Source organism: Micropterus salmoides, unplaced genomic scaffold, assembly GCF_014851395.1.
Source record: "Micropterus salmoides isolate LMB-PRFRI ecotype aquatic unplaced genomic scaffold, ASM1485139v1 Ms_hic_scaffold_15, whole genome shotgun sequence".
Lineage (NCBI taxonomy): Eukaryota > Metazoa > Chordata > Actinopteri > Centrarchiformes > Centrarchidae > Micropterus > Micropterus salmoides.
This window is the reverse complement of record NW_024040596.1, coordinates 23,155,986-23,169,398: the sequence shown is the minus strand read 5'-3', so window position 1 is coordinate 23,169,398 and position 13,413 is coordinate 23,155,986. Positions and strand designations below refer to the sequence as shown.

The window sequence follows — 13,413 nt, the reverse complement described above, 5'->3', positions numbered from 1 at the left end:
ACTGAAATGATGAATCAATTTAATCAGAGCTGCCAACTCTCACGCATTGAGCGTGAGACTCAAGCAATTTACACTTTTCAAACGCCCTCACGCCATTCATCAATTTTCTCGCGCACTGAAAAATCTAATGTAGCCTATAGCCTAAATGATAGGTTCGACTCGGCGCGATTATACACCACCCAACTGATGGGACACCGGCGGACGCTGTGACAGGAATCGCTGCTCAGAGCTGCTGAAGTTAACGTGTGGATTTGTGGTGAACTGTTTTCAGTTAGTTTCGTTTTGCACAGGTTTATCCAGTCCCAAACGTCTTCCGCGTCTGTCTGTCTGGGATTCTATCATATCAGCAGAGCAAGGAATGAACAGCAGATTACAGGGCGGGGAGATGTGATTAAATTATGACGTTATTCTCTTAAAAATCTTTCTGGAGATGTCAGATTAAACAATTATGCGAGATAGATGCAAAAAGTTTTGAATATTCAGTCCAGGAGTTTCAAACTAATTAAAATGAATTAATTTATCTTTGAGGTGAAAATGTGCCTTGTGTCTTTGTTTGGGGAAGAGAAACTTGCCCAAACAAAGACACAAAGAGGAGGGAACACTGAATCATTGAAAGAAAAAGAAATACAGAATGATTGAAAGGTATATTTTTTATTTTAAATTGTCACCTGCTGCCTGAGTTTTGTGTTTCTGTTGACAATAATGCAATAATTTGAATAATGCCTAAAAACATTTCCACCATAAATTGATGCAGAAAAGGCAGGAATTGGTGCTGAAAATTTCAACAGAATGCAGGATTAATTAGGATAAATTAAGTGTTTAATGCTAAAAATATGGTGCATTCAGAAAATGCATGTGTGTGTGTGTGTGAACAAAAAACAGTGCTATCCATACAATGGCATAAGGGCAGTTTATTTCATTACAACTGTAAAATGACAGCACACACAAACTTCTAATCAATGCATCATTCTCTCACAGGCAGTATTCAAATATTTTAAATTGTTTCTCCAGAGTTTTCAACAACAATAAAAGCTACTGTTTATGGCAGATAAGAACTGAAGTCTCCTTGTCGATCTTGAAATGAAATAAAAACCTGATTTTCAACAAATATTAAATTACAAGATACAAGGATATGTCATTAAAAGGTAATGATATATCAATCCTTTATTATCTGGTAGCAGACATGTGAATCCATCCAATAAGAAACAGGGAACTGCTCTGCATTTCCATGAAAGTAGCATGTAAAAGACATTATGACAAAAGCAGCACAGTCCTGCCCAAGTGCTTTCAAATAGTTTCTCACTCATTAGGAGTCTTTAATGAAACTCAATGAATACAATGAAAAAGCTTTAGCTGAAAATATGGATATATGATAATTGGGCCTTAAGTAGCTACTTGAAATGAAAATGTTTCAATGTTACTTTATTTTATAAAACCTAATAAAGTAAGATGGAGGAAAGCTATCTTTATCATAAGTTGGAAGGTTTGAAAGGATAAATTTAATGAACTGAAAGTGAAACTTTAAATAAATTAAAGTTCCTTTCTTTCAGTTAATTTGACAGTATTTACACATGGAAGCCCTCAATATACTAACTCACTAAAATCCAATTCCATCAATTCCAAATGATGTCCTGCCAAACACATGACAGACAATAGTGGTTGATAAATGCATGGCATATGTAAAACATGCTGGCATGAGCATTTTAGTAATATATGGAAGTGTTCCTTCCTTACATTAACAGCTTTTTATAACAACTAAATCGTAAAATATCTTCAAATCCCTGTCAGATGGGTAAGAACATAAACGCTACATCTGTCAGCACACTTCTAGGTATAAATGACCTCTCATTCCTGAGGTTTGGGGCTTTGAAATGTGATAGTATTTGCATGATTTTTATATTTCTGTCTTGATATGGTTAATGACAAAAATGGAATTAAGAAACAACAAAGAGGGGGCACAGGGAGCTACTGTGAACCCCGATGAGAACACCACAACACCATTCATGTCACTTCAAAGAAATAGTGTAAAACTCTGGACTTGGGAACAGGCTTCCACTGGATTTATTACACTCACATGGCAACATTGGCAAACAAACTTGAGGAGCATTAAAGATGCATTATACTCTGCTTCTAGCAGCTCCTGGACACGTGCAAACAGGCTCGGTGCTGATCATCACCGCTGGATGCTCTTGCTATCTGGCACTGGCTTGAGGCAGGTAGTGACCTGTAATTACAGTCCTACTTTCATGCTACAGTAACAGCTGAGATGGCAGGGGAGGGTCCAGAAGAGCCTACATCGTACACTATCACCTGCAAGTGTACTTCACTCACAAGCCACATCTGGGGCATATTCAGAGCAGGTCCAGCTTTAGACTTCCCTTCAAAACATAACTTTTCTGCTTCTGTGCTACGTTTATATCTAGTCCCATCTCTTGTTCACATCAAAGCAAGAGCAGAGCAGGATTCTTATTTTTTTAGGTTCAAATGCTCATTTGGCAGGGGCCAAGGCCAAAGGGAAAATTAGGTACTACACATCGATACGAGGTTGTTACAGTCCAAATGAGTGTAGTAGTTTCATCATGTTACAGCAAAGCTGCCTCAACTCTTATGCCCATGGTGGTTGGTTAGAGAAAGTCTACACTTTGTTTACAGCAGGCCACAACTCAAAGCCGGTGTCTGGAGTCCTGGCTGTAGCCTCCTGGGGATCCTCGGTTACGATGAGGCTTGTAAGAATCCTGGTAGGGGTCCTGGTAGTCCTCCTCCACCAGAGGCGAGTGGTCCCGGCTGTGCTGTGAGCCTGAGGACAGACGGTTGCGATTTTTCCGTGCCCGTTCATTATGGTAGTTCTCATCAGCAGGCATCAGGCTACGACGTTCAACAGGTGAGTGGTCAGTTGTCGTGTGGTTACTGTTGCGGTTTCTTTGGGCCTGTTTGAGAGAGAAAATAATGATTGATTTGCTCCGTTAAACATTTCTGCCCATTGCTAGAAAATCTGGTTAGAATGCATGCATCACAGCTATGGCTTTAAGGTGTAGTACATTTATCAGAAGCACAACATTCCCTCATTGTAATAGTATGTTTTCCTCTGCCGGAAGGTTGATAAATGTGAAGTTATATTTTAGCGAGAATGATGAGCAGCATTTAACACACTGATAAACAATCAGGGAGTTCAGACTTTAAAATTAATTACCAAAGAAAGAGAACACAAGACAACTTTTACACTGTTCACCTGAATGGCAGAAGGATACGGGGAGAGAGCGGTGGAGCCCAGATTGCGTCCCAGCAGGGGGTTGAGTGGTGTGCTAAGTGAAGTGTGTGTAGCACGCCAGTATGCCTCCAGGTACTCTGCCAGGTGTTCACACGCATCTTCCAGCTGGTTCTCATCCAGAATAATATCAAACATCTCCTGAGGTGGGAGAGGAAGAAGAAAAGTGTAGCTGCTGCTGCTGCTGCATATAGATTTCTTTCCAAAGTTATACCACTGGTGCAGAATAAAGCCTAACTAAGTAGTTGTTGCTTGTCTAGATTTAAAAGGGTGTTTAAAGTTTACTCACAGAAGGACACTGTGCTAGTTTTTCTGCTGCAACAAGCTGCACATTCAAGTGTTTGCTTTGAGATTTCCCTCTTGATTTTATTAGCCGCTGGAGGACCTGTGGGAAGCACATATAAAGTTCAAAAAGAACACAAGAAAATATCTCCAATTATGGAATAAACACAATCTACAAAGAGTTAGGATTACCAAGTGTAAAAGTAATCCCTTCTACCCAAGACCTCCTCACCGCCTGGATGGGCTTCCTCATATTTCACTTTGAAATGTAAATATCAGGGACATTAAACTAAAACTGTTTCTGAGGCTCTGTTTGACATATTATTCTGCTTGTTACTAGCTGCCAAATGCAGCAAGTTACTTTTTTATCATTAAATAATGTTAATCCTCAAAAGATACCAACTGCAGCGGGGGTGTTGATGGGCCAGTGGATAAGACACATGCCTTTGGTGTGAGAGACCTGGGTTCAATCCCCCACTGTGACACATCCACCATTGTGTCCCTGAGCAAGACACTTAACCCCTCGATGCTTCAGAGGCGTGACCTCTGACATACATAGCAATTGTAAGTCGCTTTGGATAAAAACATCAGCTAAATGAAAAAATGTAATGTAAAAACTACATATAGAATCTTGCTGGAACAAATGTGAAAATCAACAGTTTTATTGGATGGCCTTAAATCTTACCTTAGGTGAGGACACCTTAACATGGACGATAATGGGTGCTAATGAGGTCTTGATGAGCTGTGCTGGATGGTTAATGGTGTCTGCATCCAACACTACCAGCTGCAGAGACCTGGCCAGCTCAAAGATCCTTTCTATTTCACTCTGGACCTCCGCTACGAGAACACAACAACATACAGCAGAACAACTATGACAACAAGAAGGACAGTGAAGGTAATTACATAACATCCACAATATCAACACCAACAAGAAATGCACATCATTGAGTGAAACAGTTCCTGTAGCTTTACCAAGGTTGGAGCGGGTGTTGGATCTCTCAATGATGGCCCTCTTACTGGGGTTGTTTAGTACTGACCTCTTGGCCAACGATATGTCAGCTGTTACCCTTGTGATGGATATCCTGAAACAACACAAAATATATGCGTCAAACAGAGTAAAGTGGCAGCAGGATAATGCACTGTATGAAAGACCCTGCTTCACTTTGACTGCTCACCTTCCGTCAAACCTGTGCTTCAGGAAGTCAAACAGCGCCTTCTGCATCATATCAGTTACCTATATCGATGAATCGAAGACGAAGGCGGAGGACACAAAATGAAAAGGGAAGAGGAAGGAGAAGAATATCAGGTAATTAAAGGCATGTTACAAGCAAACAAAAGAGGCCTACAACATCAACATCCTTACAAATTTACTGAATATGCTATAGAATAGAAAACAAGTAGGAGTTGAATGCTATTATTCATTCTGATTCAGTCCATTCAGGCTGCGGCTGAGCCGGGTCTGTGAATTACACACTTGACCGAGCGATTTGTCTCCAGCGCACACAGTTTCTTTCCTCCTGGGTCTCTGCAGAACTAACGTGGGCCACGTTAAATAAAGTGATTAAGAGCTACAATGAGAAGTGTCGGAAAGACCAATGCACAGGTGATGAATTGGGGGAGATCACAAAGTCCAGTCTCCAATATAGCTTTTGCTGATGAATATGAAAGCCAATCCAAGGCCTTCAATTAAAACAGAAATTCAAGATGAAGCAGGGCAGACAATTATTCTATTGGTCTGAGGTGCGTGACTCAAGGCAATGAATTTGTGGATACACGATTCAAAACAGCTTAAGTTTGACTGCGCCACTTGTCACTCTGATTTGTTCAAATGAGCTTGACAGTGACGGAGGGTTGACAGGGGCTGCATGTCCTTTGAGCTGAAACATGGAGCAGTTGTCAGATGAAATTTAGTGCTATTAACATTTGCAATAATTTTGTGAACCAAAAATTGCTTCATTTTTTTTTTTAGGTACTTGTACTTTAATTGACGTTTTCTATTTTATGCTACTATGTTCTTACACTCCACTACATTTTAGAGCAAAACGTTGTACTTTTTACTTCCACTACATTTATTTGACAGCTACAGTTACCGGTTACTTTGAAGATTATTATTTCACATTCAAGCATAAGCCCACTTTCTAAAATGGACTAAACTACCCAACAATATATAAATTAAGTAGTTATTGTACAGCTCAACTAGCTGCAACATTAAAATACTGCGTACATAGTATACTACATACATCGGTACTGATTATTGATTGATAATATATAGTGATATAACACTGTCAATGGTCATTCTGCTGCATAACAAGAACTTATAATGCTTACACAGCTTTTAGTTGTAATAGAGTATTTATGGTATTGCTACTTTCACTTAAGTAAAATATCTGAATACCTCTTCCGCCACCGCACCCTTCCCACAAGCTTGATACAATTAATTCTCTTATTAAGCACCCTGTAATGAATACAAGTAACTACACCCTCATTCTGCACCACTGGCAGAACGAATAGCCCTGCTACTGGTGTCTGAGGTGGTTAACATCTAAAATCTCGATTCCTTATGGAAACATAAAATGCCAGTTCAGTCTCACTCATCTCTTTCCAAAACCTTAATGCAGTGCATATTATTCTCTGTTTCTAATTTCAAACCATGCTCCATTTTTTTTCAGACCAATGCAGTTTACCCAGAAGGTTGTTACCACGGTAACACCAGAATGGGAGGCAAGAAGGCTGTGATTCCCTGACAACTGACTCCAGCTGCCATCTCTAACCTCCTCGTTCATTGTTTGCCCCGTGGTTCCAATGGTAACTGGTAATCAATGAGCAGGCATTGTATGCCTGGGAATCTTAACTGTAGAAGGAACTGACCTATGTGCAAATACAAGAAGCCATAACATGATGCAACATAAGCCATAAGTCAGCTTGGCCCATAATGGATGCATTGTCATTCTAAGGAAATTACATAAAGAGACTTTTTGGCCTAACACAGTAAAGATGAAAAAGCTTTCAATCTGTATATGAAAGTGCACAACCTAGAATATTGGGTATTTTTATTATTAGTTATAGAAAGCTATTGGCTAAGCAATGTAAGGATTAAGAGACTTAAGTTGTGGCTGTGAAAAAGAGACTGAGTCAGATGGCTCGAGGAGCAGCAGCGCGTCCTACCTCGTAACCTTTCAGGGACGGCCCCACCAGGACAACCGGCCTCATGGAGGGAACCACATCATAAGGAGGGATGTGCTCTGCCTGGGGAGGGGGGCACACAGCTACAGTCAAGATTTAATATCAGCATGTGTCTCTCTAAAGCAACTGAGCCTTCTTCCGAGCTATGGAGATGATGCTCTAAAGAACGTACCATTTTTATTTGAATAAAATGATTTAATGATTTTCAATTAGTATAAAACAGTATTGTTTTAAGCTATAGACATGTCATCACGGGACATGTCTATGTCTATACTGCAGCGTGGAATCTGACTCCGCAACCAATTAATTTAATATAACCCACTGACTTTGGGTAGGTGCAAAATAAAGTGGATCGTTCTAAATTAAATAACACTGCTCATCCAGTGATGATGTCCAGTGAAAATCCAAACAAATATCGCTGTTTTCTGTGCAAGCTGAAATCCACTGCAAGTACTAAAACAAATGTTAGTGTTTTATTAGGTTTGTTAGTGGAGGTGAGTTAAAATTACTGGTAGCCGTCCATTTTAGTTTGATAAAAACTACATTTTCATTAAGAACAACTGCCACGAGAATGACATGTTAATTAAAGGCATGATCTGTGGTGGAAATGTTAAAACAGGATAGCTGCTCCAAACTGTCAATCAACCAATGTTTTCTCTAACATGTCAAACATTTTAAAATAGTATTAGTAACAAACAAGTAAATAAATAAACAGTAAATACAGTAATCAATCATGCTTTTCAAAAGAATCTCCATACTAACCAACTTCTGTAGCATTGTCATTATTAGTACAGTTTCAAAGAAGCTCAGATCACTCCAATAATTTGGGAAATTCAGGCAACTTCAGAAGACCATTTATACATTTATACCTCGCTAGCCACATTCATTCATATTATTCATAACATTCAAGTTTGTGCTCTATGTATAAATTTAAAAAAAAGATAGTTTACCATTAATTATTAGAACTAAGCCATTGAGAGAAGATCTGGGGAATTCTTCACTTTACTTTTTATCAGTAACTCAAGCTGTGCTTTACAAACCCCCTATAAAATGAATTAATGAATTAATATGTAAATGGCACACTCACCACTTTCTGCTTCTGCTTTCCTGAAAAAGAAAGGAAAGACCAAGTGAATAAGTGCACACTGGATTGGGACTATATGTGGATTTATATGAGACAACACACCTAACAATATCACAGGAGCTGAATGAATACTACAGACACAAACAGAGAGCAGATAAGACAAATTCCCTCTGTGAGTCGGATGACAGTGTCTCCTCTCCTAAATAGACTTGTATCGGTGGGACCAACCTGCAGTGTTGGGGTTTGGCTTGAATGTGCCTGACACCATTTCTCCCAGACTGGAGGAAGAATTCCCGCTAGACTTACTGCTACAATGATGAAGAGTGAATAGAAAGAGAAAAGTGTTAATGTGAAATCCAGCAAGATGTCATCAGTAAAACACTGACTCCTGGGAAACATGTTACCACAGACTGTACTCAGGCTACACATCATGCTACGAAATAGTTTGCTAAAGACAGAAAATGAAGTTCAGCTATTTCTTGGATGTAAAAAACATATCATAGAATCGTTAACTGTGATGTTTTTTAGTTTGCTTTAATGTGAGGTTGCCTTGAGCTACACAAGATCTAAAAAAAATAAATAAATACAGGAAATAACTGAAATAAAAATAGGATAATACTGAGTTTAGATTAATCATATGTGTCAACTGACTCAGATTGATTGTGTTGTAATCTCCTTAAAAAGATTTTTGTTTCACTGTTTTTATTGAGGCTAAGGCTACAGACACAAAGACTTTTAGTAATAGAAAACCAGAAACAGGGGAGCAAAATGACTCAAGGCAACAAGATGATGGCACTGAACAGCACTAATTGCCTTAGTGGCTGAAACACATCAACCCATCTGATGGAAAATTCTGTGGTGGCAACGTTCCAGGCACACCTCTGAGAGGCTGGACCACACGACACAGCTTGGTTTTCCTCCATATCTGCCGGCTCAACTGCAGGCTTTTACTCATCCCTAAAGTGGCTCACTCCTCAACACAACCCCCAAAACCCTCCAACTCTCTTTATCACTTTTGATGCCGTGTGTCTTTTCTACAATTTCTGCTACTACTGCTGATTCCCACACCTCCATCACTCTGACATCCCAGTTCTCATCCAGTCCTCCACCTCTACTCACCCGTGGAAGCGTCCTCTCTTCTGTTCCTGCTGGAGTCGGATGTTTTCCAGCTTCAGAGGGCTCGGGATGAAGCCGATGTCACAGCCCTCTTTCACCAGACGGCCGATCCACCAGTCATTGCTGTACTTCTGTAGATTGGATAGTAAAAAAACAGACAGAAAACCTCACATAACTCTTCACATAACTCTGGTAGGACAGTTATGAATGAAGCTTTTTATAATCCCTTATTAAAAACGTGTATTTGATTAGAATTCCAAGTCTAATTAATGATTGGGAGCTGCTTCAGTATACATTGAACAAAATTTGAATGGCATAAATTGGGTATGATTGGAAAGCTGACACTCTTGTGGATTCAATGAGCCAAATAGTATTTAAGTTGCATAGTGTTAGTCCCCATAGTAACCAATTCACTGCAGTGAGACCATTTTTTGAAACTTGACCTCACTGTATAAAATGACCTATTGTGACCTCTATTAGCATTATGAAACTTTACATCCACAAACTAGAGACCTAGGGCATTCAGAGGATGTATGGTTTTCCTAGGTAAATTGACCAAAAAGAGATTGGGTTTCTGAGCATTTCCAGGACACAAGTAAGAAAAGTGCTTTCCATCCAGTTGCAGAAAAATGCAATTCTTACACAAATGGCAAAAGTCCCAAATCTTTATCACAAATTGCATCAACATATTTGAGCATGGGGATGACCAAGCGTTCTAAATTTTCACAAATGGAGTAGGCACCTAACCAAAACACAATGTTTACTTTTCTATTTTCTTTTATGACTAGAAAAACTTGACACACAGTGCTTAAACATTTATAGTTTCTTGACATATGGGGAAATTCTTACAGATTAATGCTCGTGAGATTGTTTTCTTATGATAGGCTGTGTTTTTTGAGTTTGGTTGCAGCCACTTTCTCTCATTGTCGGGTTTATATGGCCAGTGGGGTAACGGATGATATTCTATAAAGTTAGAGGCTGCTATGGTTAATGGTTAGTTTAATATACCTTGACCATTGATTTAGATGCAGTTTAACTGTTTATAGTAAAAAGCCAGCCTGCTTGATATATAAACCAAATGGAGTGAACTAAATTCAATCCTCCCTACAGTGCCACAGATTTAGCGCTATTGGGTAGTGCCTGAGTTGTACCTCTTTGATGTGGAGGAAATCCTTGGCATCAAAGGAGATGGCAGTGCCAGCCACAGGAACATCCTCATCCAGAGCACCACAGTAGCTGACATTTGTCCTCACAGCAAATGCCACTGATTTAGTCTATAAAACAGCAGAGAGAAAAGAGTTATCACAGCATTAAGGTGGCAACATTAGTATGCAATAATGTACATATGAATAAAATCTACTACACAATATGAAATTTTATATCACAATATATATGTGTATATATATATATATATATATATATATATATATATATATATATAACATAACAGAAGCAACAGTGAATATACAGAGATACGGCTGGAGATTTTCCTACTTTTTTTTTACTATGAACTACAGGGCTGTAATAAAAAACTTGATGATTTTTCCTCTTGTCATTTATTTAACTGGTTTTATTTAATTTAACTTATTATTTAACATAAATTAATTTACTGATAGATCTGGGGGAGATATCAATATATTTCAGGTGAAACAGTGTCTTTTCCTGGTGTTAAAGGCTGCATCACAGTACTTACTAGCACTGCTGCTGTTTGCTGACAGTCCAGTTACTTCTACAATAGCTATGCCACAACTACAGTTTAATACTACTGCTAGAATTACTAATATAACTATAACTTCATCAGGATAAAATAGCCACATGTGTAGGTCTGTTTTTGGATAATAAAGTGGTTAAGACACCTGAAAAAAACAAGGTGATGCAAAAACCCTGCTCGTACTATTTTGCAACAAAAGGACCTTTTCACTTTCGATATTTTGACATGTCAAAGTAGGAAATAATAATATAATTGCTGAATTCTATTTACATACTGTGATGGATAACTGGGAATTGAACAGAGTCATTGTTAATGTTATTAGTAACAACTGTGCTTTTCCTACTACAAGTCAAAATGTTGCTGTGAAAGAGGTCTATAGTCTAATACAACCAGTGATACTGCAGAAAAAGCCACTATTAAACTTTATGCCATAATACTATATTGTGGTCTACTAAGGCTAACATCAGTAGGGAAACTGGAACCTGTGTCTGTTGTGAGGTGAGGTAAGATTATATGAGTTTCATATGATACACAGTACAGTATGTAGCTCTATTGACCTGAAAATCCCAGTGAAACTGACCTTTGCCCTCTCGAGCTGGACAGTGGCCTGTTGCTCCCTCTCCTGCCGGCCACCATCCTTCTCCTCCTCCAGGGACACATCCGAGTCAGATGGTCGGCTTGTGTAGGAATCAGCTGAGCCCTGGAGAACAACAGGATGCAGAAGATGAAAAAAAAACATGTGACCAGGAGGGATAAAAAGTACCAGTTCTGGTGAAAAGACCACAGGGTTACAACTTTCTTTATTCGATCCACATTGAATTTGACATCCAAGGTGGAGAATCCAATAATAAACCATGGTGTATGTGTAATTTGATGTCCTATTCAATGCTAAACTAATCTGAATGCAAAACTGTGCAAATAGATGCAGGACATAATAAGAGCCTGTTTCTTAAAACCACAGAGACTGTACAAATTAATTAGTGGAAGGTGACAGAAATCCAGGTGTGTGTGTGTGTGTGTGTGTGTGTGTGTGTGTGTGTGGTGGTGGGGGGAGGGGGGGGGGTGCTTTGTCACATAACAGGTTGTATGTTTCCATACAGGATCAAAGGCTGACAGATTAAAGATGATGAACCGGCTGGGAGGGAAGGTTCAGAAAGACTGTGTTTTTATTTTTAGAGATAAAATTAGGAACACCAAGGCAGACACAATACTCAGTCACTGGGATGCCAACTGCAAACCCTGTCTCATTTGTTTCGTAACCATGGTAATTTGAGTAACTATGAATTTAGAGAGTATTCTCTTTTGTCCGCAATCTCATAGAAAATCTCCAGCAAACCTTGAATAAGGAAATGCATTGAAGCATTAACCTCTATGAGTTGGATGGGTTGTTGTTGTTTTTTTTTTAAATAAACTTTATTATAAATTACAAAAATAGTCAGATATATACATAAACACAGAACAGGGTTAGAGAGAAAATACATTTCCCATATCACAAAGATATATACATAAAAAGATCTGCATAATCAAAACATACATAAAATCTTTCACTTATCCTCAGATAGCTAACATTATTCTATGAGTTGGCTGTCTGTTACACTTCTGGCAACAACTATTATCACAGGAAAAGAGCTTCAAATGGCAAGTTCTAATGTAAACATCTAATGTTCTTATCATATTCTAGCCCGGTCTCCTCATCTCTTCCTGGTTATGCACTATTCAAATAGTTGATGATGTAGTTATTCGCTTTCTTGTCAAGACTTGATGAGAAGACTGACATGACTTGAGCCAGGCAATTGATATGTTAATTTGTTAGCTTTAGAGGTTTTTACATTTAAAAACTCTAGACAGAGCCTACTGTTTCCCCCTGTTCTCCATTTTTATGCTAAGCTAAGCGAACCACCTACTGGCTGTGGCTTTATATTTAGCATACAGATATATTTTTTTACAACTTATTCACGTAATGGCTTTTGGCTTCATTTGACATTTGTTCAAGTCAATTTTTGTTCATTTTTTTGTCCCAGAATTTTTTAAAATCACTTCGATGGAAGCAAGATGGTTACTGTGCAGCTCTTTTCCTTCAAATAAGGCTTTTTGACCACTTGAAACAGCTGTGAAATAAGGACCTTGGGTTACTGCAGATACAGATGGGTGACAACTTAAACTAAAAACAATCATAAAGTTTTTTAGTATGGTGTTGTTCCACTATGAGCCTACAGCTCCAGAGCTCCTTGGCACAGATCTCTGTGGAAGTCTTCTGAAGGGATGACCACCATTCTTCCAAACGATATTCCTTTGTTTGGTGATTTAATGATGAAGGTGGAGGGTGCCATTTAACAAGGCATTTCACAATCTCCCAGGTGTTCAGCTGGGTTGAGATCTAGTGACTGTGAAGGCCATAGCATATGAAGGTGACAACTGAGTATAGTGTAGTGGAGTGATCCTTTTTTCTAACAAGTGGACCCTAATTATGACATTAGCCTTAATAGAAATAGAATAGAATTTTTATTACTCTTAATAAAAATGTTTGATTTACTAGGACATTTCTTGGCCAGATTTGAAACTTACTGGTTATATATGTGTTGAATGTATGTGTATTTCTCTGGAACTCAATGGGCGCTTGACCGCCCGCACAAATCTGCCTTAGGCTGGAGATCAGTCTCATACTATCACTATAAATGAAGTCATCTCCTTTCTAACTCTCCCAACTTCGTGCTTATGAGGTACAAGTCAGTGTTTGCTGGGTTAGAGGACCAGAAAAAATGTCCACCCTTG

At 38.8% G+C, this 13,413-nt stretch overlaps 1 protein-coding gene across 3 annotated transcripts in view; it reads right to left on the bottom strand.

The window, feature by feature from the left end:
- Positions 1 to 891: 891 nt before the first annotated feature.
- Positions 892 to 13,413, bottom strand: part of cacnb4a (calcium channel, voltage-dependent, beta 4a subunit) — a 37,244-nt gene continuing 24,722 nt past the window's right edge. For 2 of the 3 annotated variants that reach the window (XM_038721095.1, XM_038721098.1), the window contains 12 exons: positions 11,222 to 11,341; positions 10,082 to 10,204; positions 8,934 to 9,061; positions 8,043 to 8,122; positions 7,818 to 7,837; positions 6,713 to 6,793; positions 4,723 to 4,781; positions 4,520 to 4,629; positions 4,233 to 4,384; positions 3,555 to 3,650; positions 3,230 to 3,406; positions 892 to 2,927 (listed from right to left, as the gene is read on the bottom strand). In XM_038721095.1, the coding sequence (XP_038577023.1) occupies positions 2,664 to 2,927; positions 3,230 to 3,406; positions 3,555 to 3,650; positions 4,233 to 4,384; positions 4,520 to 4,629; positions 4,723 to 4,781; positions 6,713 to 6,793; positions 7,818 to 7,837; positions 8,043 to 8,122; positions 8,934 to 9,061; positions 10,082 to 10,204; positions 11,222 to 11,341 (1,410 nt within the window). In that variant the 3' untranslated portion in view covers positions 892 to 2,663. The remainder of the gene's footprint in view (positions 2,928 to 3,229; positions 3,407 to 3,554; positions 3,651 to 4,232; positions 4,385 to 4,519; positions 4,630 to 4,722; positions 4,782 to 6,712; positions 6,794 to 7,817; positions 7,838 to 8,042; positions 8,123 to 8,933; positions 9,062 to 10,081; positions 10,205 to 11,221; positions 11,342 to 13,413) is intronic. The other variant, XM_038721097.1, reaches the window with a different exon arrangement.